This window comes from Cyrtonyx montezumae, unplaced genomic scaffold (genome assembly GCF_038088225.1).
Source record: "Cyrtonyx montezumae isolate F1298 unplaced genomic scaffold, pur_monq_1.0 scaffold_15, whole genome shotgun sequence".
Classification (NCBI taxonomy): Eukaryota; Metazoa; Chordata; class Aves; order Galliformes; family Odontophoridae; genus Cyrtonyx; species Cyrtonyx montezumae.
In genome coordinates, this window is record NW_027071881.1 from 10,108,469 (window position 1) to 10,129,444 (window position 20,976).

Here is a 20,976-nt window from a genome sequence, read left to right on the forward strand (position 1 = left end):
ATGGACTTCATACGAAATAGCTTTCAAAGGGACTTCAGACCACCGTTCCAGAGAAGGCACCAAGGGAGGAAATCAGTGCATGAAAAAACTTCAGCATAGCCAGCTGTTCAGCTTGATTCATTTTCTACTAGCTTTTGAAATGGACAGACTAAGCTATTTCTCATTCAAATTGACATAGCTTCATGTTATCCATGGTCCTATTATGGAACCACAAGCCCTGTCTTATTGAAATTTGCCAGTTGGCACTGATATCTGAGTTGAACATGCAAATTTGTTGGTAAGTGTGTGATAAGAAAATGTAGTTTGCATGATATTGGGTTCTGCATCTCCGCAGATTACATGCAAGACATGCTGTGGGTGGAAAAGCTGTTTTAATACTTGAACTTACCCTTACAGATGAATATGCTACTTTTGCTCTTTTGGCCAGTACTAATGTAAAAATATGGCCTGTACCTCTTCTGTTTTGCTCATGGTGTTTGCTCTGCGATGTCACTCAGCTGGAACAACAGTATACTTCTTTCCTTGTCAAGTGCAGGGCTCCCCAGCAAGCAAACAGTTTTTTAGAATATTAATATCATTTCAGGTGATGAGATATGAAAATACAAATTTCAAAGAAAATGATAGCCTGGATCCAACTACACTAAGCCCATCCAATCCACGAGAAAAATGGCTACGCAAAAGGACACATGTCAAATTGAGAGTAAGTATAAATCTGAATATCCAAGACAGCTATAAAAATTGGATTGGGCTGCAATATAAGTGGAGCCTAATCTCCTACTTAACTGAAAATTGTTGATATAGTACAGAGGCAAACTAACAGTTAGGAAAGAGGAGCAATTTATTCTTGGCTTATCATTAGAGATGTTCTTTTTTTTTTTTTTTTTCCCAAATGTGTGTGTTTAAGTAATAGGAGGGCCTATTAAGCACAACATCTGTTTTCTTATATGCTGGGTGAATTCATGACCCAAGAAAAAAAATTTTCTTCTTTCTTTAGATGCCATGAGCTTAAATAATAAATAAAAAAAACCCACATATTGTGAAATTTCTTTTGGAAGTCACTGAGATTCTATTTTTTCCTGTAGCAAAATGACCCTAATGAGTTGTAGATAAATTTCTAATGAGTATTGAACAACACTTTAAGTGCTGGCATGCACTGCAGAACACAACTGTGCAGCAGGGTGAAGCATGATTATCAGCAAAAGCTTGTGTCCAGTATATGTTAAAATTATTGCCAAATTGCAGATATTTTCCAGCACTGGGATCAGTTAAAGCATTCTTCAGGGAGATTTGCTTTTTAGTATGAAAAATTCTGGTTACTAAAAGTATGTGAAGGTGTCTCACAGGATGAATGTCTTGCTTGTAATAATATGACTCTATGGCAGCACTTCTACTGAAGGATAATTGGCATTCCCTTTAGTGTACCCTTATATATAGTTGGAGTGTCTTTAAAGGTACTCTCTTACTTTGTCATCTTGGGTGTTCTCAATGGAGTCTTTATTCATTAACCATTATTGGTGTCCTAGCTCCTGCTGAAATAGAAGCCCAGTTTTGTAAGGTGCTGTAAGGTACACTGAGATGTTCCTCAAACACACTGGATCTGTTTATCGCTGTTCATAACAATATAATAGAGGCAATAGCTTTACATAAAAGATGGGAAGTATTTGTTTTTGGTCTCATTTCAGAATGTTACTGCTAATCATCGAGCAAATGATGTAATTGCTGCAGAAGATGGTCCTCAGGTACTAGTTGGGCGCTTTATGTATGGGCCTCTGGACATGGTAGCTTTAACAGGTGAAAAGGTAAAGATTGGATATTCTATTTTCTTATTTTTTCTCAACTGACATGTAATACAAATAATTGTTGAATGTAATGCACTTTGGATTATAATACCAGATAAGGCCTTAAAGTGAGAGGGAGTACATAACTAGCATCCAACCATGCTGTAAGCACACTTTTTGTTACACTGCATTTTTTCAGCTGTAATCCTTTTTATGTGATGCTGGCCATCGTCTCTGCTTAGTAAAGAGTATGCTGTGCAGTGATTTCTGAATCTGTGATCTGTTTGCACCACCTGCTGGAGATGAATAACTTGAACAAGGACAGAAAAGAATTTAATAGCAGTTGGCAAGTCACTAAAAGAAAAATGTATTTCCTCCTTTCAAGGTAGAGGAACTAGATAAAGGAACTGTGATTCTAGAGGTTAGGTAGCTGGTGTTTCTTATATACATGGAAGAGTAACGATTAGTTTTAGAATTTTAGTAATGTGATGTAGCTGGAACTGTCTGTGCTTCTAAAGCTGCCTGCAGTAGCCAAGTTTAAAATTAACAATTAACAAAGCCAAGTAAATACTGAATGAACTCATTTGGTCACATTCAGTGAGGCTAAGAGTTTTAATGGAAATTAATGTAGCAATGTTGCTGAGCTGTAGGTAAAACAGAAGCATGGAGGCTTCACTTTGCCTGTTCTATAGATTTAGTCTGCAAAAATGTAATATACACACACAGACCTAAATGATATTTTTTCTGCTTTGATGATCCAACTAAATTCCAAGCTGTATATTTTACTGATACCTTCAGTGCTGAGTGGTTTAGTTATCAAGGAAATAATGAACTCTGGTACTATGTGTTAGGAAGCATTTTCTAGTTGTTAGGACCCTCTGAGAAGTTTTTGAGTTCTAAGATTCCTTGAAACTTCCTTGCAAGCTTTGGATACAAAATAGAAATGAAGATGATAATATGATGAAGGTTGGCATGCCATGTTCCTAGGGTGGTATTATTGCCTACTAACACACCAGATGACTGTTGTGTTGGTTTTGCAGGTTGATATCTTCATTATGACTGAGCCATCTTCTGGTAGATGGGTCTATTTTGATACAGAGATATCCAACAGCAGTGGACGTATATCCTACAGCATACCCAAACAGAAGAGACTGAGAGTTGGTGTATATCCCATCAAAATGGTGGTCAGGTAATCGCTCCAAGCTGAAACTACAGCTGTTAAAGGCTCTTGTGATCAGGAAGACATTGATGTGTAGGACTGAAGGGGGCATGGAGGGGAATTTTGGTTACTTTAAGAGTATGCAGCAGACTTCTGTGTGGCCTTAGGCAAATGATTTAATTTCTTTGTGCCTTGAGTCACCAGTGACAAGTCTGTTTATCTTTCCTCAGTCTTTTTCCTGTACTATCAGCTTAGATTTGAAGCGGTGACCACGTGCATACTGGGCAGCTTAAAGATGTTCAGTCCAGTGGGTTTTATCCCTCCTGCAACATAAATCCTCAACATAATTCAATTTATTTGCATTTGGACTTGCAGAATTGGATTCTGAATGACTGTAGTCAGTCATCTTATGGCAAGAGTATGTGTCTTGGGTTATATCAGAGCTTCTTCACTGGGGAAGAGATTACTGAAGGGTGTGGCTGGGTGTTCTTCAGTAAGATGCTTTTCCTGTTGAAATGAACAGTGGGGCACGTACTGCCTTCTTCTTAGCCAGCTATTTGTATGTTGATGACAGGCTGATTGTAAGTGTAATTTTAATTCTATACTTTTGAATTATATACTATAATCCTTTAAAAGTATGTTTATTCTAAAACTGGGGGAAGAAAACAGCACTTGAAAGTCACAGCTCATTGAAATCAATTCTCCTGGCTCTCCAGCACTTAAACAAACAAAAACAACAAAAAAAAAGAACCACAAAACAACTCTGCTAAGTCAAGCATGAGGAGTGAAAATCTGTGAAATAAAAATTGTTGGCACAGGTGAGGGGTTAGGGTAAGCTGTGCTTTTAAAAATTCTTACACTTAATAGAATTATAGTAGAGATAAGTTGATGTTTTTAAGCAAGTGGATGCCAATAAATGATCATATCAGTTCTTCCATTGTGATTTCTAATAGTTTGCCAGTATAGACTGCTGGGGGAAAGATATATATATCTAAAAATATATATATAGCTAATTTAGATGCAAAATACATGTATGTACATGGAGCATTAATGTATTTTCTGTGTGTATATACACAACATTTAAAGTGTAAGTTCTTCAGTATTGTTTGTTTTAAATAAATCATATATTTGTATAAATGTGATGTCTTATTAAAGTCAGCTTCCAGATTTAAAATTTAGAAAGTTATTTCCTAAGCCCTGTTTAACAGAGATTGTTGAAGCTGCTGATCCAGACATCTAGTAAAAATTCTTAACTAAAACATGCAGAAAATATTCTCACTTCTTAAAAAATATGTATTGCTTTTAATCTCCAGAGGGGACCAGAGCAGTGCCACAAGCTACCTGACTGTGCTTCCCCGAGGAATGGAATGTGTTGTGTTCAGCATCGATGGTTCATTTGCAGCAAGTGTTTCAATAATGGGAAGTGACCCCAAAGTTCGAGCTGGCGCTGTTGATGTTGTAAGGTGAGTATAGTTTGCACGCTTCACTTTGTAAATTTCTGACTTTTCTGTTTGAACACAATAGGAGGGAAGAGGGCAGAATAGTTTTTTTTACTAAATATAAAGAATTATTCAAAGGGTAGAATGCTTTGCAGATATGTTTCTGTATTTACTTGGACAACAATAGCTCTTGTTTTCAGAGGAATCTTAGAATGCTGTGGTTTACTTTGCAATTTGTACGTTAAGCTGCATAAACATTGCTTCTTGAGAATATGATGTTAAAGCGTCTACAATAAATTAATAATGATTCAGTTTGTTGCTGTGATTAGCAAAGAGTGTATTTCATGTTTTGTCAGCTTCAAATAAGGACATAATTCTGCTCCTGAATGACAAAGTGCCCTGAGTGCATGAGCAGTTTCTGGAGGAAAAGTTAAAAGACTTTTAACTCAGTCTTGCAATTCTTGCTATGCTGCAGTGGGCAAGGAGATACAGCGCTCATTTTGGAGCTCACATGGGAAAGGAGGGATGCCAGTTGCAAGAGTTTTCCATTTCCTACAGCTGAAATCACAGGGAATCTCACTATAAATTTCAAAGGTAGTGGAACACGAGATGTAGCTTGAGTTCTATAATTTTACATAACATACTGTATGAGACTGGACTATTGCCCGCTTTCATCCATCTCTCTCAAGGTGTAGATGTTATTGCATCATTTCTGAACAGGTGAGGACATTTAGGCATCTTTCATACCTGTTGAAAGATCTTATCTGACTTCTAACTGGGTCTGTGCTGGGCAAAGAAATATTGACCTGACCTGTGGGCATTAATTTAATTTTCTGCACCTATATAATTTATCTGTTGCTTGTGACAGACATTGGCAGGACCTAGGATATCTGATTATCTATATTACTGGCCGTCCAGATATGCAAAAGCAGCGTGTGGTTTCATGGTTATCTCAACACAACTTCCCTCAAGGAATGATCTTCTTCTCTGATGGACTTGTTCATGACCCATTGCGACAAAAGACTATTTTTCTACGGAATCTCATGCAAGAGGTATGTACTAGTAACCTGTTTATATTCCTGAAATATTCTAGAAATTTTCTTTCAGTTAAGTAAGAGCTCTCTCTTCCTTTGGAATAGTAAATCCTACTGCTGTTGTATTTTTGCCATTTGTCATGTCTTTTCTCACTTTTCAAAGAGAAAAGGCAGCTAATAAGACATCCAAATGGACCTCCTGGCATATAGTATTACATAAATAAATGTCTTGTTCTTTCTTATCTGCCTATCCATAATTTTGCTGTTACTCAGGAAGACAGATTTAACTGCGTGTGCTTTGCAGAAATGTTAACAGTGAGTTTATCTGCTGTCTCAGTACAAAACAAGTTCCATCCCTGTAATGCATGCTGTTTGGTAGTTGGAGCATTCAGTCTGGAAGTAATATTTGTTTCAGTGCCACATCAAAATCTGTGCTGCATATGGTTCAACAAAGGATATTTCCGTTTACAATGTCTTGGCTCTGTCACCATCCCAGATCTACATAGTTGGACGGTCAACAAAAAAATACCAGGCACAGTGTCAAGTAAGTAACTCTTGCTACTTAACTAGGAAGTCTTTGGGGGAGCAAAGAAATGCACCTGTGTGAATGTTTGCGTGCACAGACATGCATGCACAGACTAAAAAAATAAAGAGCAGAGAGAATGTTTCAGAGGAAAAAAGGGGAGTTTTGGTCCCAGAGGAGGCATTTTATGGCAGAGTGAATTCTAAAGAGAATTGAATGGTCAGAAGTTGTACATGCAAGTGCATGCATAGTATATTCCTGACCAACAAAATTGAACGGTTCATTAAAAATAGAGGCAAGAGGAGTCTAATATTATTCTTTTGTATACCTCTAACTAGGTTGCCGAAGATAGGAACTTAACTCCTCAGAGTCCATAGATTGAGGCAGCATTAATTTGTCACTCCCTTTCTTTCCTTCATATTTCAGTTCCTCAGTGAGGGTTATGCAGCCCACTTGGCCTCATTGGAGTTCAGTCTTCATTCACGACCCAAAAAGAACAACTCTCGGATGATCTTGAGAAAAGGCAGCTTTGGCCTCCACTCTCAACCTGAATTTTTGCGCAAGAGAAACCATCTCCGCAGGACTATGTCTGTACAGCAACCTGACCCACCTTCTTCAAATCCCAAACCAGAGCGTGCCCAGAGCCAGCCTGAGTCAGACAAAGATCATGACAGGCATTTGCCCTCCATTGCTTGGGTCAGGGGTGGAGTCCACAAGTTTGAATCTGTTCCCTAGGAAGCCTGAGGCTGTAGATTTTTGGGTGCCCTCCATTTAACTTGTAGTCATGCCTCAAAGGGAGTATGTAGGCAGCTTCAAAATAGGAGGTGTAGAGCGGAAACTGTACCTCAGAGTCTTCCCTGCTCTCAAAAATGCCTTCTTACACCAACCAGGGAACTTCCAGTTTTTTCTCTTGACATATTGGTAAATTTTAAAACAATCTAAAACAATCTCAAGTGCTTAAAACATTAAAGCAACAGGAAAAAAAAAATTTCAGTTATTTTTCACAACAGGTACAATAAAATGTGCAATAAGAGGAAAAGCTGCTACAGGCTTTTTACTTGAAAGGATTGTACTATCAACTAACTAGCTGCACCCAAAACAGTAGATCCCATAGGTTACAGAGAAAGTTTACGCTTAAAACTTTAGTTTCATCTGTTGCCAGTTCACTTTTGATAAAGGGATACATTTGTAAGGGAAGCAGAGGTGAGAGTACAACAATGGGTCATCAGGATTTGTACAGCAAGATGCTTTTTGGGTGCCTTAAGCCCAAGATTTCTTTTCAACTTACACTGTTGGTCAACAGATGCTAATATAGGCACTCATGTCATATAAGGTGCTAGACATCAAGTAAGTAGAACTGCTTGTGAGCCACGTCGTACATGCTTAATGTTAAAAATAAACATCTCTGCCACAGTTTGAAGTAGTTAGTGTTGCTGTATATGAAGTGATGTGCAAGTGTACAAAACAGTGTGATTTTTGTGAAATTTGGTGACTGTGTAAAATGTGTGAACTGTGTGTAAGGAGGTGTCTCTGATCATTTCAGTCTGAGACAGATCCTAAGATGGAAGCCTTAAGGGAGTCTTTTTACTAAGGGGTCTGCAAACTGCAGAGCAGTCACTTATTCCATTATTCTAACTGGAATCTTTAAACTGCAGGATAAAAAAAAAGTAATAAATACTATTGCAGTAAATTATTTACCTTCTCATGCTTTACAACAAGTGCTCTGCTAAGACAATCTATAGCAACAAAAATTGCAACCGTTGAGCTTCAAAGAACGGAGGTGCCAAATATGTGTTTTCCTTCTGATTTCTCTTAGTGAACTTATTAGAAGTAAAATGTGTGAGATTTTCTCTAAGTCATAACATTTCTAAACTAATAATAATAATAACTAAAAAGTTAGTTTAACATAGCTGCAGTTTGCAGGTTCTTTATGCAACTGTTTCCATTATGCTAAATTCCCCAAGAGAACTTTTGTGATAGACCTGATGGATGTTTCAAAACCTGCAGTGAATTTGCTAGAGCACAAAAGCCGTTTTCTTTTAAAGTTAAAATCAAGACTGTTTACCCTGAGAAAGCTTGAAGTCAACAGGTGATTTCTTAGGTTGTTTCTGGATTTGGCTTGTTTGACTTTCCTCCCCCTTCCCCAGGTCTTTGGCACCAGGGGGAGAATATCATCATCTCCACCTTTTAGGTTTTCCTAATACATAGCTGGAATAGAAAAAAGCTTGTTGGTTAATGATTTCAAAGTCTATGTGTAAAACAAAGAAAGAATGCAATGGGGAACTATGATGACAGTGCAGAAGTAAAACCAGTGACTCCCTGTTCACATAAAAATTTCAGTGTGATTTTCTGAAGGAGAGTTATATGGCTTTTGTCTTAAAAGGCAGCCAGCAAAATAGTATATTAATAGTGGTGATTGCTGTTGTTTTTGTAAGCTTGTCACTTGCCAAGTTTCTTAGTTACTTATTTCAAACATCTTGAAAGATTCTGGGTACATCAGTAGTTTTTTGTAATGCTTCCTGTAAGGAACGGGGTAATCTTTTGCTGAAAACGTAGGAAGGATGTTAAGATTTTAGTAACTCATGTTCATTAGGAAGAGGTAACTTACATTACTGGAGCCTGGGGTTTTTGGCCTCTGCTGTCAAGGTAGCCAGCTGCAAAAGCTAAATGAACTATGCTGAAGCAGTCTTCAGGTTTACAGAAGTTTTCCTAGTAGTTTCACAGCTCTTTAAGCCATAAATTTAATGTTGTTTTCAGTGTTCTGTCATGGTCCACTCTGCGTTTTTATTCTGATTGTGTCCATTTCTTTCTGTACCCTCTGCAGCTAGGAGGAGATTGTACATGGTATACCAGAGAGCATACTCAGTCTTCTTCCAGCCAGTTCACTGCTTGCACAGGTACCAGAGATGTTAGAGCAGTGAAGTCTGCTTATACTAATGATGAGGTTTCTTTTTCTGCTGCTGATCTAGGAAAGCAAAAAGTAGGTAGCAGAAATGCACATCTGATGTTTATATCTGTGATCCTTTCCTGTTAAAATTTTGCTTTAACAGGTAGGAAAAAAAAAGATACCCAGAGTGCATCCTCTGAAAAGACCAGGCATGGTAGCCCAGTGTCTGACCATTGCATAACTGATATTGCAGAGCAGTCTTGGCAGCCTCCTAGGAAAACAAACACTCAAAGAAAATAGTGCAGAAGATGGTATATTTTCAGTAGGCTTATGTAGATGGTATACAGACAACTAGAAAAAGAGCATGGCTCACCTTTATGATGGTGGAGGCTTGCCATTAACTCCACATGAGAGGAATCTCCAAGAAGAGATCCTTCCCTGGTGGTGGTCAGCCCTTAAATGGGGTCTGGGAGAGATGGAGCCAGGCTCCACCCCTTCCACTCACATAGGTATATCACCTTCACCTGTGCCCCCATGGCTGACTCGGTGCTCACCTCAGGTGACCAATCAGTGGTTCAGGCTGTGATTCAACAGTTCCCATACACAAGCCCAATGGAATAAAACTATTTCAAGCATGCTCTTGGTTGTTGGTTTTAAAATAGGTGAATGAATTGAAGAGTGGAGGAGCGCAAAGGGAGATTTTGAAGTTTGCTCAGAGGACCTAAAGTCAGTACTGACTGCAGAATTTGAACTTTCTTAAGCACTGGGTGCTGGGTTGCATGTCTCCTCATAGTAATCACTATACCCACTAGTATTAGCAAAACTATTTCTGCTTTAGCTGTCTACCTCTACTAGCCAGGAGATGCCAAAATCCATTTTTTTATTTAAGTTGCTGTCATACAAAGACCTACTTCCTTTCAAAAGAGGGATCTGTGTGTAATTCTGTGACTGTTGTTGAAAGACTTTGCATCTGAATACAAGGTTAGCCAAATCTCCCAGGCTGTTTATTTTTTAGCCACTGTGTTGGCTTCTGTGTATGTATATACAGTATATTATCAGGTAGAAGTAGTAAAACAAATACTACTTTTTGTGCTTGATTTGGAGTGGTAACAATTTCAGTCTCTAAACATAGTACTGAAATTCTGCTCGAAATATTTTCCCTGATGTCATTTCCTACAAGAGCTCACATGGTTGTTTCATAATGCCAACACTTACTTACTGCTCAGGGATAGAATAGTTTATTTCCTGATAGCATGCCTTCATCTGAGCACTCTTGACAAACAATGAGGTTTGGGGGTTCAGGCTTTAAGTGTATTTGGAGTTTATCTTCACAAATATCAGATACATTTCTGTTGAAAGCATGAGGCAGCTGCCACTAAAGTAACAGAACATTTGTTAAAGACTATGAAAGAGGTACAGGTGATTTAGGCATCTGACAACTAAGTTGGCAGTTCAGTACTCTTTGGCCATAGCTGGGAACTTCAATTACTTTGAAACCTTAGCTTTGGGGGTTTTTTTGGCCTTTTTTTCCCTGGTTATGTTTGGGACAATCCCTGATGAATCGCTAGTTTTTTACAGCATATTTTTTTAAATCTCATTTTCTCCTGGAACATTTGCTTTTAGTCAGAGCTTTAGTTTTATACTTTGTCTATGTAGAACTGCATGTGGCTGTTCAGGGGAATTCACTTTGCATTTAGATTACAGTTTCATTTTAGTTTTCTCAGAGGGATTATCAGTCCTCCTAAGCAGGCCATTCACTGAGGTTGAACATGATCTTAGTCTCTCAGTTCTCCAACTACCAGTCCTCACTGCTGCATTCTCTGTACAGTCAGCATTTTATTTAACCTTACAGGCTGTGGAAGTGTTGAAGCCCCTCCACAGAAGGGAAACAGAGAAGCTGTATATTATTACAGAGAAGCACTTACACTTAATCTGCTGAGTAGAAGATGCAGAAGTGAAACTGTGAAACACAAAGGTGTTATTTCAGTGAGTACTGAAGTGATAGTACAAGTCAGTACAAAGTAGGCCACACCTGAAAGCACTTCTCTGCCTTGCTGATGTATATCCAGTTTTAAATTACTGTATTAAAACAAAAATTAAAAAATAACTGTGATCAGTAGCTGTTTTAAGATTTATCGAGATTTATCTGAGCTATTGTGAAAACACACATTTACACTGTGGTGTATTTTGTATGTGTGTAACTATTGAAAACTACCTTCAGTGAAGTTCTGTTTATGCTTTCACAGCACAAATTGTAATTTCAATTAAAAAAACTATCTGTGTATGCTAATGCTCTTGGGACAGATTTTTGCTTGACCAAATTACACCTGTTCAGTTTTGTGGCATGGTTTATATCTATTCTGCATAAAATTTTTGTTAAGTCTAAAATCAACATGGCATTGGTCATACCTCTTGTTCCTTAGGGACTCATAAGAGCTGCTATTTTGATTTGTATGGATGAAAATAGTCTTAATTCTTATGTATCTCTTCTCTACTACATAGGGAAGTAATTTCTAAACAAAATGAAAATTTTTGTGTGTTATGTGGAAGTGCAGCTATGAGGAAACCACAGAGAAATAAACTTGATATTTCCATCTACAGTTAAAATAAGAATGGTGACATTTATCTTGAAGTGCCACCATTTTGCAAAATTGCCTCTGTTTGCTTTTCTCAGTGAACATTTAGTCCCATTTACACATTGCAAGATCATGGCACTGCTAATGTGTGTATTTAACTAAATTTAAGTTGGGGCTGTAGTACTATCGCGTATTTCACAGTATAAATTTAGGGAAAATTGCAATTCCTCCTTCTTTTATATTGTTTCCTGTCCTAAACGTGTTAAAAAATTCATGAGAAAGCATTTTTAATTATACCAGAAAAACCAAAGGTATTTTCAGCTTTTATAATTTGTAACTGCTGCAACATTTGTTACTGAACAGATAGGATTTTCCACATTTTTCCCCTTTTGGCTTGTAAGCCACAAACGGTGAGTATGTTATAAAAGTACTAGATAATTCAAAAAGTGGACCTTTTCTTAATAACCTTGTTGGCTTCATAGTGGAAGGAAGAAGAGATCATATAGTGTGGTTCATAATTTTTTTCTGCTTTCAGCTTGAAAAAACAAGATCTTAAATCAAGATTTCTGCATTGAGTTGTTCATTTCAGTCATGCAGGGGAGAAGGTGACACTTTTCATTCTCATCTGGAGCTGGTACAAGATAGAATTCCCTAAGCACAAGCATTTCCAGCTTTCCTCCTCAGCTTCTGTGAGAGCAGTGATTCCTTATGATCTGTGTTAATAGCTTCAGTAGAAGTTGTGGTTTTAACATGGTAATTTGACTTCTGTGCTGTTTAATTGTTTGGGTGTAACTAGGTTTCTGTTTATGATCCTAAATTCCTTTTTGGAATCCACTTTTCTGGATGGAGACAGCTCTTTTTCTTCAGAAATAGGAAGTGTCCTGGAGAAGCTAGAACCCTTTGCCATGGACTCTGGAATCAAAGTAAGGTGTTGGTATTCCCTCTCTCCCTCCTTTTAGATAAAGCCTAAGGTAAGGGGATAACAGTGTATCTTCTATTTTTATTTAACCCAATAAGCTACCTTTAAAATTGTGTACCATTGTTGGGTGGAGGTGGCGGAGCACAAAACAAATTTTGGCAGATCATTTGCTTATAAGGTTGTATAGAACTCAAGTGGTGGAGAGGGGGAAGAAAGTTTACTATGACCTGCTGGGAGATGAGTTAATGGAAATTACAATGTAACTTAAAAATTGTAGCCTCTAAGGGTTAGCAATTCTGGGACCAGCGGTGTGGAGCCCACAATGGCAGTCCTTCCACAGATCCCCAAGTTGTCTGCATAGTATATTTTTCTATTTGTTGGGGAAGGGAAAGGGCAATCCACTTAACTCCTATAAAAAAAAAACTTGAAACTGTACATGTTCTTTCAGTTTATAGTTTTATTAAGTGTAAACTTTTAAATATTGTTTGTCAGTGAGAAGGTTCTATTTGGTGACAAATGTTTATATTTCTTATGGCTGCCTTGTAAAGATTCAAATGTACAATAATGAATTTCTTAATATGAAGTAATGAGTAAGATTTCTACAACTAGTATAGATTTTGATGTGAGCTGGTTTGTAAAATCTTATACTAATCAGTTAAATAAAACCCTCCTTGCCTCTAAAGCAAGCACTGTTCCAGACTCTTCTTATAGAATCATCCATGATGGTGAAGTCTCAGATCATCATTTACATGCCCTTGTAACAATGCCTGTCAAATGTCTACTATACTTCATTGAACAGAATACCTGTATTATATTAGCAAATAATGGTAATTACAATAAGAGGGCTGCTCTGAAACTAGTGCCTCCTATTTTATGATGCTAGCCCACAACATCAGAGGTATATCATGGTAGTATTGCAATAGGGGTTGAATCAGCTTAGTATTTTATAACAAATTTATTCTGTTACATTTTCTTGTCACGCAACAGAGGGCAGCAGAGGGGCAGTCTGACAAAACAGCATCTGAATGAAGCAAATGTGGAACTGAATTTCTCCATGTGGGAAAAAATGGCACCCACTGACATTCATCAATGCTTCCTGAATATTTAAGGAGACCAACCAGTGGATGTGGTCGAGGAGTGGGAGCTGTGAGGAGTGGGAGGTGTGTCTTAGCAGTGATGACCTTAACAGTGGGTTGCATCTCTACTGGTGTGGATTGTTACAAGCACAGAATGCAGGCTCTTGTTCATCATTGGCAAAAATGCACAGCTAATGCCAGCGATGCTGTGGAGAAATAGCACTTTGTAGCTGAGAACAGTTGCTATGATATGTCCAGAACCCAACAATTTAAGATAGAACTACTTGGGTTAACTTCCTTAACAGCAGTCCTTGGGCTGTGGGTTAAAGTCTTAATGTAGCTCTACTGTTGTCACTTTGAAATAACTACAAAAACCTGTTGTCTTGGAATGGCAGTTGCCATTGTTGTCATAACTCATAGCAATTATTGTTTCTTTCAGCATCAAGTTTAACTGAAAGTTAGCTTTTGGTTCATTAGTATTAAAATAAATTTTAAGCTTTGAAAATAACAGATCAGAAAAATATATAATATAAAGGAAGATCTGAATACTGCTTTTGCTTATGAACATCCTTCATCCAATCTCTGCCCTTGCTTAGACCATTCCTACTGCTCAGTGGAGTTTCTTTCCTTGCCTTCTGACAGCCTGAGGAAGTTCCGAAGATTGATGCACAAACCGCATAATGTGCCATTAGAATAGTAGTAGTTTGATATTGCATGCTGCCTGCAGAAGAACAAGACAGCTGTTAGCAGCATGAAGTCATCAAGGTTATTTAATTGGTTATCCACATGTACTACTGGAAAATTGGTTAATGGGAGCAAGGAAGGAAGAGGTATGGACTTGTGCATTTCACTGAACACCTCTGAAAACAAGCAAGAAAGCTTTTTTTAAACATTTGCTGAGCATAAACAGCAGTACAGTAAATATGGCAATATTTTAACTAGCAACTGGAGCATTTTTTGCAAATATAAACTAATTCTGTAAAACAGATATATTTGAACAACACATGGAGATGACAAACACTGACAGTATGAGATCAAATCTTGATTCTTCATGGAAAAGTGGGAACTACAGTACTAAAATTCTTGCCAGTTACATACCAGAACAGGAAGCAACAAGATAGAGTGTAAGGGTATCTCCAAAAATGTTTATTTTACAAGTATTCCAGCTGCGGAACCTACAAGCCAGTTATTGACAGCACACTATGCATCTGTGTATGCAGAAGAACTGGAATGAATCACTCAGTGAAAGCAGCACACATCACTGTTTAAAGCTTCAATCCAGCACAGGTAAGTGAGAGGGTGGGTTGTTTTTTTCTCCTTGAACTGTTACAGAAATAAAGTTCTTATGTCTTCATTGCAAGAATAGTAATGGAATGCACAGTATGTTTCCTTTTAAACAAAAGGAATACTTCAAATGCTAATGGATGAAGGTATTAATCATAGAATGGCTTGGGTTGAAAGGAACCTCAGAGATGATCCAGTTCCAACTCCCAGACTATGGGCAGGGTTGCCAGCTACTTGTCAGGCAGTAGATTAGGTTGCCCAGGGTTCCATTCAACCTGGCCTTGAATACTTCATGGAACAAATGCAGTTTTTCTGTGCAACCTGTTCCAGCACCTCATCACCTACTGTGTGAAAAAAATTCCCCCAGTATCTAAATCACTCCTTTTTTAGGTTAAAATTGTTCCCCCTCATTCTTTCACTATCAGACCATGCTCAGTGTCTTTCTCCCTCCTCACTATAAGCTCCTTTTCAGTATTGGACATGAACGAGTTAACGTCACAACGCAGATCACAGTGAAGGTAATTGAGACTTTTGTGATGTTCTCATAGGAAACCTAGTAAATTGTTCAATGAGTTGATACTAGAAGTGATGTTCAGAAGTGCAGAACAAAGAATTCCTGTTCCCATTCACTGCAGTACAGTTACTGTGTTCAAAAATGCTGACAACACATGCATCAACTGCAGTTTTTGTCATGGCATCGTATTAACTGCCAAGACAATGCTAGAGAGTAAAAAGAAGAAAGATCATAAAATCAGACTGTTCAGGGTAATAGTTTGTTCTCTCATGCTTTGTGATTTTAGTCATTATTAAGAACCAAGATCAAGTGACATGGACATTAGTACCAGTAACTTTCTCATGTGGGATGAGAAAAACTGTGTTTGAATAGAAGCCCAATTTATGATTCACTGCGAATGCACGAAGTTTAAATAATCCACAGCGTAAAGCCTAAGTTTCACAACTGTGCAATGACATGCTATAGAAACCACAGTGAATATGAGGGAAGAATCTTTTTGTTCCACACACTAAAGTTTGAAATAATTTTGAATTAGTGTCTCTTGCTCTCCAAACAGCAGATTTTCTCCTCATAGATACATGCAGGTATAGTGAAGGTAACTGAACAATTACTTTACCTGTTTGATATTATCTTCAGTTACAAATGAGAGAAACAGTCGTATCACTAACAAAGAGAAGAATATTAGGAGTGAGATTTCACAAATTTTCAGTGTTTATTATCATTAATTTGACAGAAATAAACCTACAGTTATCTAAAAATGGTTTCATTGGTAGAAGTAAAATTTTTGGAATGAAGCACGATTGTAAGCCATTAATGCCGAGCTCTCACTAGAGGATTTTAGATGCTTGACATATAATTACTGAGTGCTTGACATAAAATTTTCTAAGAGGAAGGGGTTTAAGGAACTGCTCTGTGTTGTAACTCCTTACCTTTGGTTTTTACCGACTGAATGTCTAATTTAGCATGATATAATCTTTACAAATGCAACAGCATGTCACCACTTGGATTAACTGAGGCTTTGTACAACAGGCTTCTGTAACCTTAACATTTTTAGGTATGGTTACCATTGACTATTTGCAAACATAAAGCTACCTAACAAAAAATGCCTTATATATGTGCAGGCACCAATGACAGCTAAGTGTTCAGTGGCTTAGAGTTTGTTTTGTTTTTCCCCCAATGTGTCTGGACTGACAGCTCTTCTACACAGAGGCAGTGAGAGAAATTAAATGATCTTTAAGGTCACTTCCCACCACCCATGCCCTTTTGTGATTGATTTTGTGATTTCTGAGAAACAGACTGTAAACTTCCTGTGCAGGGATCTGTAACTAATAATTTAGCTCCTTTAACAGTGCATCATTTCAGTGGAATAGGTTTTAAAAGCCTTCATATCTTGCTTTAATCTTATAAGACACTCCAATCATAGCAATAGTAACAACTAAAAGAAGAATAATAAGGTTTACAAAACAAATCTGGCTTACATTCTTCTGCTGGCAGGAGTAGGTGACGAATAGAGGCTTTTCAGTGCTGCTCCTTGATCTTGAGAGAGGGATAGTATCTTCACCACACCAGGATGGGTAACCCCTCAATTCTGTGTGTTCTGACACCCTCGGTGGCCCAAGTAAGGATTTCTTGCTGGACCTTGGAGTGCATTTGGAACTAGCTGCTGGAGTAACACTGTTCATTCTAGGGCATGGTGTTTGTACTGTTCCTCTTTTCTTGGAAAAACTGCTTGCAGAGCTGCTGCCGATATCTTTACTTGGAAAGGTCGCAGTTGAATATACTGGGCTTTTGCAAGTCTTCTGTATTTTCTGAAAGATGAATTAGTTAGACATATTAAGCTACATAAGTCAGACAGTCTATTGTTGTGGTTCCAAACAGTGAGGACGCCTCTTTGAGCTGAATCTCTAGTTTTCATTCTCCTACCAGGTTTAGTCTAGCATGAGTGCTTTTTTTATTTACCCATCTGGGTTGGATGGATCATTTGCTTCTCTAATCCAATCCTTCAGACTTGTCAAGGATTTCTGTAGGCTTTAGAAGAAAAGTACCTGCTGAGTTTTGTGCAAGAAAGAGCCAGGCTCTTTCATGTTGATGAGTTTGAAGTATGTCACCAACAGAATTTTGTACTGTTCTTTCTGTTGGCTAACCTACTGCTATCTACAGGATTTTATCCATCTAAGTTATGTTGACAGTTTGGAAGAACATCCTAATAAGTAGAGCAGGTACAAGAATGATTAAATATATATAAAATATAAAGCTACACCTTTCTCAGAAAAGATTATTTGCAAGCAATAGCAGTCTACCCACATTCTTCCTCATGAAGGCAGCTGTCTTATGTGATGAAAAGCAGTAAGGGAAAAGGTTTTGCTTAAACTATTTCCCGTATTTCTACTTCTCACCTTCTTTCCTGTTTTGCCATAGCCACAATTTATTCAGATAATAAAGGCAAAAGTTACCTAGCAAGGATAATAGAAATTCTACTAGTTCACAAAATTATAATGATCCTGACCTGGGAGGGACCCACAAGGATCATCAGGTGCAACCCCTGTCTACAGACAGACCCACCCAAATATGAAACCCTTCAGCGTATTGTGCAAATGCTACTTCAGCTCCAGCAGCTAGGGGCTGTGACCACTGCCCTGAGGAGCCTCTTCCATTCCCATCATCCTCTGGTCTAGAATCTCCGGAATCCTAACCCTCCCCTGATGCAGTTCCATGGCATTCCCTCAAGTCCAGTTGCTGTCCTCAGAGAGCAGAACTCACTGTGAACCCTCTGTTCTTCTGTGAGGGTGCTGTAGGCTGCCATGAGGCCTGCCCTCCTCTGTGCTGAACAAACAAGTGAACTCAGCCACTCCACATCTGTCTTCCGTTGTAGACCTTTCACCATCTTTGTAGCCTTCCTTTGGACACCCTCCAATAGTTTTATGTTTTATAAGCCAACTGCTACATTATGCAGTCCAGAGGATAAAATCTCAGGAGTAGTACTAAGATTTCTGGTCTTTGATGTAAAATTGAAGCAAAGAAATAGACACTACCTGCATGTCACTGCAAAGGCAACGTACCTGTGACACCAGTCCAAAAGCATCTCTTGCTGTTTTTGTAATTCTTTGGAGCACTTGTCTCCTCTTTCTTGCTTCCATATTTTTCCAAAGTGGTGTTTCATGGAAATTCAGCTCTACTTGCTTTAACGGTATTCTCTTCCTTATTGACATGCAGATCACATTAAGAGAATTCAAAGAAGCTTTTCTCTTGAATTTGTCTGGTACAGGGCTCTCATTCTCATCAGAGTCAGCTAAAAGCTGGTGTCCCTGCCAGCCCATTGTTGCCTTGACATTTTGGAGCATAGATGCCATCTTGTTCTGGTTCTTCATCAGCCTTATTTCTAGAACAGTGATAATATGAAGAAAAATTAGAGCAAGGTATGCCAGTGTGGAAAAAGATAAATGGAAATTATTCTATATGTTTAGCTACATTTACCTGAAACAGCAAGCAGACTTTTTACTCTTCTGAGCTGAAAGGGAAGAAAACATTACTTTTTACAGCTACTTACATATGTCTGTGAGCAAGTCTTATCACTCAGGACACGAGTCCTGGTAAACTGTGAGACTCTGTCTTGTAAAGCAGAACAGTTTAACAGCAAGTTTCTTGGTGCCTCAGACCAAAGTCTCCCATCCAAAATTTTTGGCTTCATTAATGAAATCAGCCTTCTACTCCCGGGCAAGTTTGCAGAGCTCCTGCTGTCTCCTGCCTGAGTTACTGGCTGAAAGCTTACACTGATTTCACAGTTAGAACTGCAGACAGACAAGTCCAGAAGTAGACACCACAGCTAATGGGAGAAGAAAAGCAAGAAGGGCCCATTACCTGTAACGATCTGTAGAAATGTTAAGTAAATTCCTAATTGTTACTAGGTTATTAGCAAAATATGTTGCTATTACATTACTTCTGAAAAGCAACTGAAATGGAAACGAATTTTAGCAAACTGAATTAAGGGTTAATTTTACTATTACTTCATTGAGAAGTACAGTGGATTAAAAAAAAAACCTGGGAGACTTCTGTCATTGTTACATTACCTATTACAAAACTCGATATTCCTTACTCAATCTCATCTCCTAAATAGTCCCCACCTCTCAGAAGTGTCCTTATTAATCTCAGAACGCAAAAAAATATTGAGTTCTTTTAAATCCCAACACGATAAGGGCATTAACGCTTTCAATGCATTTCTGCACGTAGCAGCAAGGCAAGGTTTGTAATCGGACCATCTGTCAGTAGACCTACTACCCCGTAGTTTATCCCTCCTCCTTTTGATAAGATGACGAATGCTGCTGGTGAACCGATGCTGTAAAGCATTGTTAATTCCCCGCCGGTCGCTTGCAGCCGCGGCCGCACCCGCAGAGCCGCGGCGAGCCCAGGCGGCAACGCTTCCTCATACGCAGCAAATAGTTGAAACCACGGTAAGAAGGGCAGTAAAGACGATCGGTACAAAGGCTGGAGGAGACCGAACTCAGCCTTGTACGGCACGAAACACAGGACGCGAGCGGACCGCTCTACCCACCGCTTGAGTCTGTACTTACCCACTCAGAAGACCGAGACAAGCCAGACTGCCGCCGGCCGACAACCACGCCCGGCGCCGCCTCCGCGTTCAAATCTGCCCCGCCTGCTCCGATTGGCTGCCGCTGCTCGCGCGCGCGTCGACCGCTAGGCGATGAGGCGACCGCCCCTCGCAGGGTCGCGGTCTTCCTTGCTAGCCGTGCCCGCCACGAGCTGGGGTAGGTGTGTGAACGGAGAATGATGTGAAGGACGAGGGTGTAGGTGATGGTGCACCCCAACAAGCAGCGAGAGCACCTCTGCAACAGCAGCAGGTGCTGCACGGAGGTCGGTGGCCACGAGGACCTCTGTGCCTCCCTCCCCCTTGAGCCCCTTCTTGGGTTTGGTGCTCTTGGGCCATTACAGCCATGAACTCACACACCTCAGCAGGAATACCAAAGCATCCAGGGCTGGATTGTGCCGTTGGGAGCCCACGTGACCATTCTTGCTTCTGATAATCCATTATGAACCAAAGTCCTTGAGAGGCTTTTTAATTGCTATTTTCCACTGATACATTGATGATTCCAGATGCTGGATGACGTCACCCACTATCTTCTGCAACTGGAGGGCATAGAGATGTAGACTACACAGTGCTGGACCAGAAATCACTGGGGTTGTTATCCAGCAAATCAGGCAGCTAAAAATGAGAAAGTGGTTTGTACTCTTTAGCATCCCACCCTAGAGGAAGACAAAGCCTGCTGGATATTAGGAGAAACTTCTTCCCAGAAAAGGTGGCTAGGTGTTGGAACAGCCTTCCTGGAAAGTGGCAGTCATCGTCCCTGGAGATATTCCAGAACTGTGGAGATGACATGGTTAGTGGGCATGGAGGGAAGGGAGGGGGATTGTGCTTTTTGATACTAGAGATCTTTTCTCACCTTTTCTCACCTTAGCAGATCCATGATTCTGTGCAGTGCATTTACCTTGAAAACACTTACTTTTACCTGCAAAATTGCTCTTGGAAAGAAGTGTAGCAGCTTCCAGTTCTTTTTTTCCCCCAATATGTTTTTCTGCATTCAAACTCAACAGTTGACTACTAGCCACACATGCACAGCTAACACTTACTCTAGAGCTATAGCTGATCTGTCCGTTGTCAATACTTTATGAGTCCTAACTCTGATTTGTAAGCATACTTTCTATGAGTTCTGAAGCATCACTGTTTTTTAACCTGATCTGTATAAAAGGTCTTGTGAGAGCAAGCATCTAACA

At 39.1% G+C, this 20,976-nt stretch overlaps 2 protein-coding genes across 3 annotated transcripts in view; one reads left to right on the forward strand and one right to left on the reverse strand.

The window, feature by feature from the left end:
- The window catches only part of PITPNM3 (PITPNM family member 3), a 35,468-nt gene extending 27,715 nt beyond the window's left edge, over positions 1 to 7,753 (forward strand). For both annotated transcript variants that reach the window (XM_065732154.1, XM_065732155.1), the window contains exons 13-19: positions 584 to 700; positions 1,683 to 1,799; positions 2,819 to 2,967; positions 4,251 to 4,400; positions 5,245 to 5,428; positions 5,826 to 5,954; positions 6,360 to 7,753. In XM_065732154.1, coding sequence (XP_065588226.1) covers positions 584 to 700; positions 1,683 to 1,799; positions 2,819 to 2,967; positions 4,251 to 4,400; positions 5,245 to 5,428; positions 5,826 to 5,954; positions 6,360 to 6,668 — 1,155 coding nt within the window. In that variant the 3' untranslated portion in view covers positions 6,669 to 7,753. The remainder of the gene's footprint in view (positions 1 to 583; positions 701 to 1,682; positions 1,800 to 2,818; positions 2,968 to 4,250; positions 4,401 to 5,244; positions 5,429 to 5,825; positions 5,955 to 6,359) is intronic.
- Positions 7,754 to 14,076: 6,323 nt separating this feature from the next.
- On the reverse strand, positions 14,077 to 18,669 carry PIMREG (PICALM interacting mitotic regulator). The gene is made up of 4 exons (XM_065732161.1): positions 18,249 to 18,669; positions 16,668 to 16,997; positions 15,806 to 15,852; positions 14,077 to 14,112 (listed from the first exon to the last, which is right to left on the reverse strand). The coding sequence occupies exons 1-3, from the start codon at positions 18,555 to 18,557 to the stop codon at positions 15,850 to 15,852; spliced, it is 642 nt and encodes a 213-aa protein (XP_065588233.1). The 5' UTR covers positions 18,558 to 18,669; the 3' UTR covers positions 14,077 to 14,112; positions 15,806 to 15,849.
- Positions 18,670 to 20,976: the final 2,307 nt, after the last annotated feature.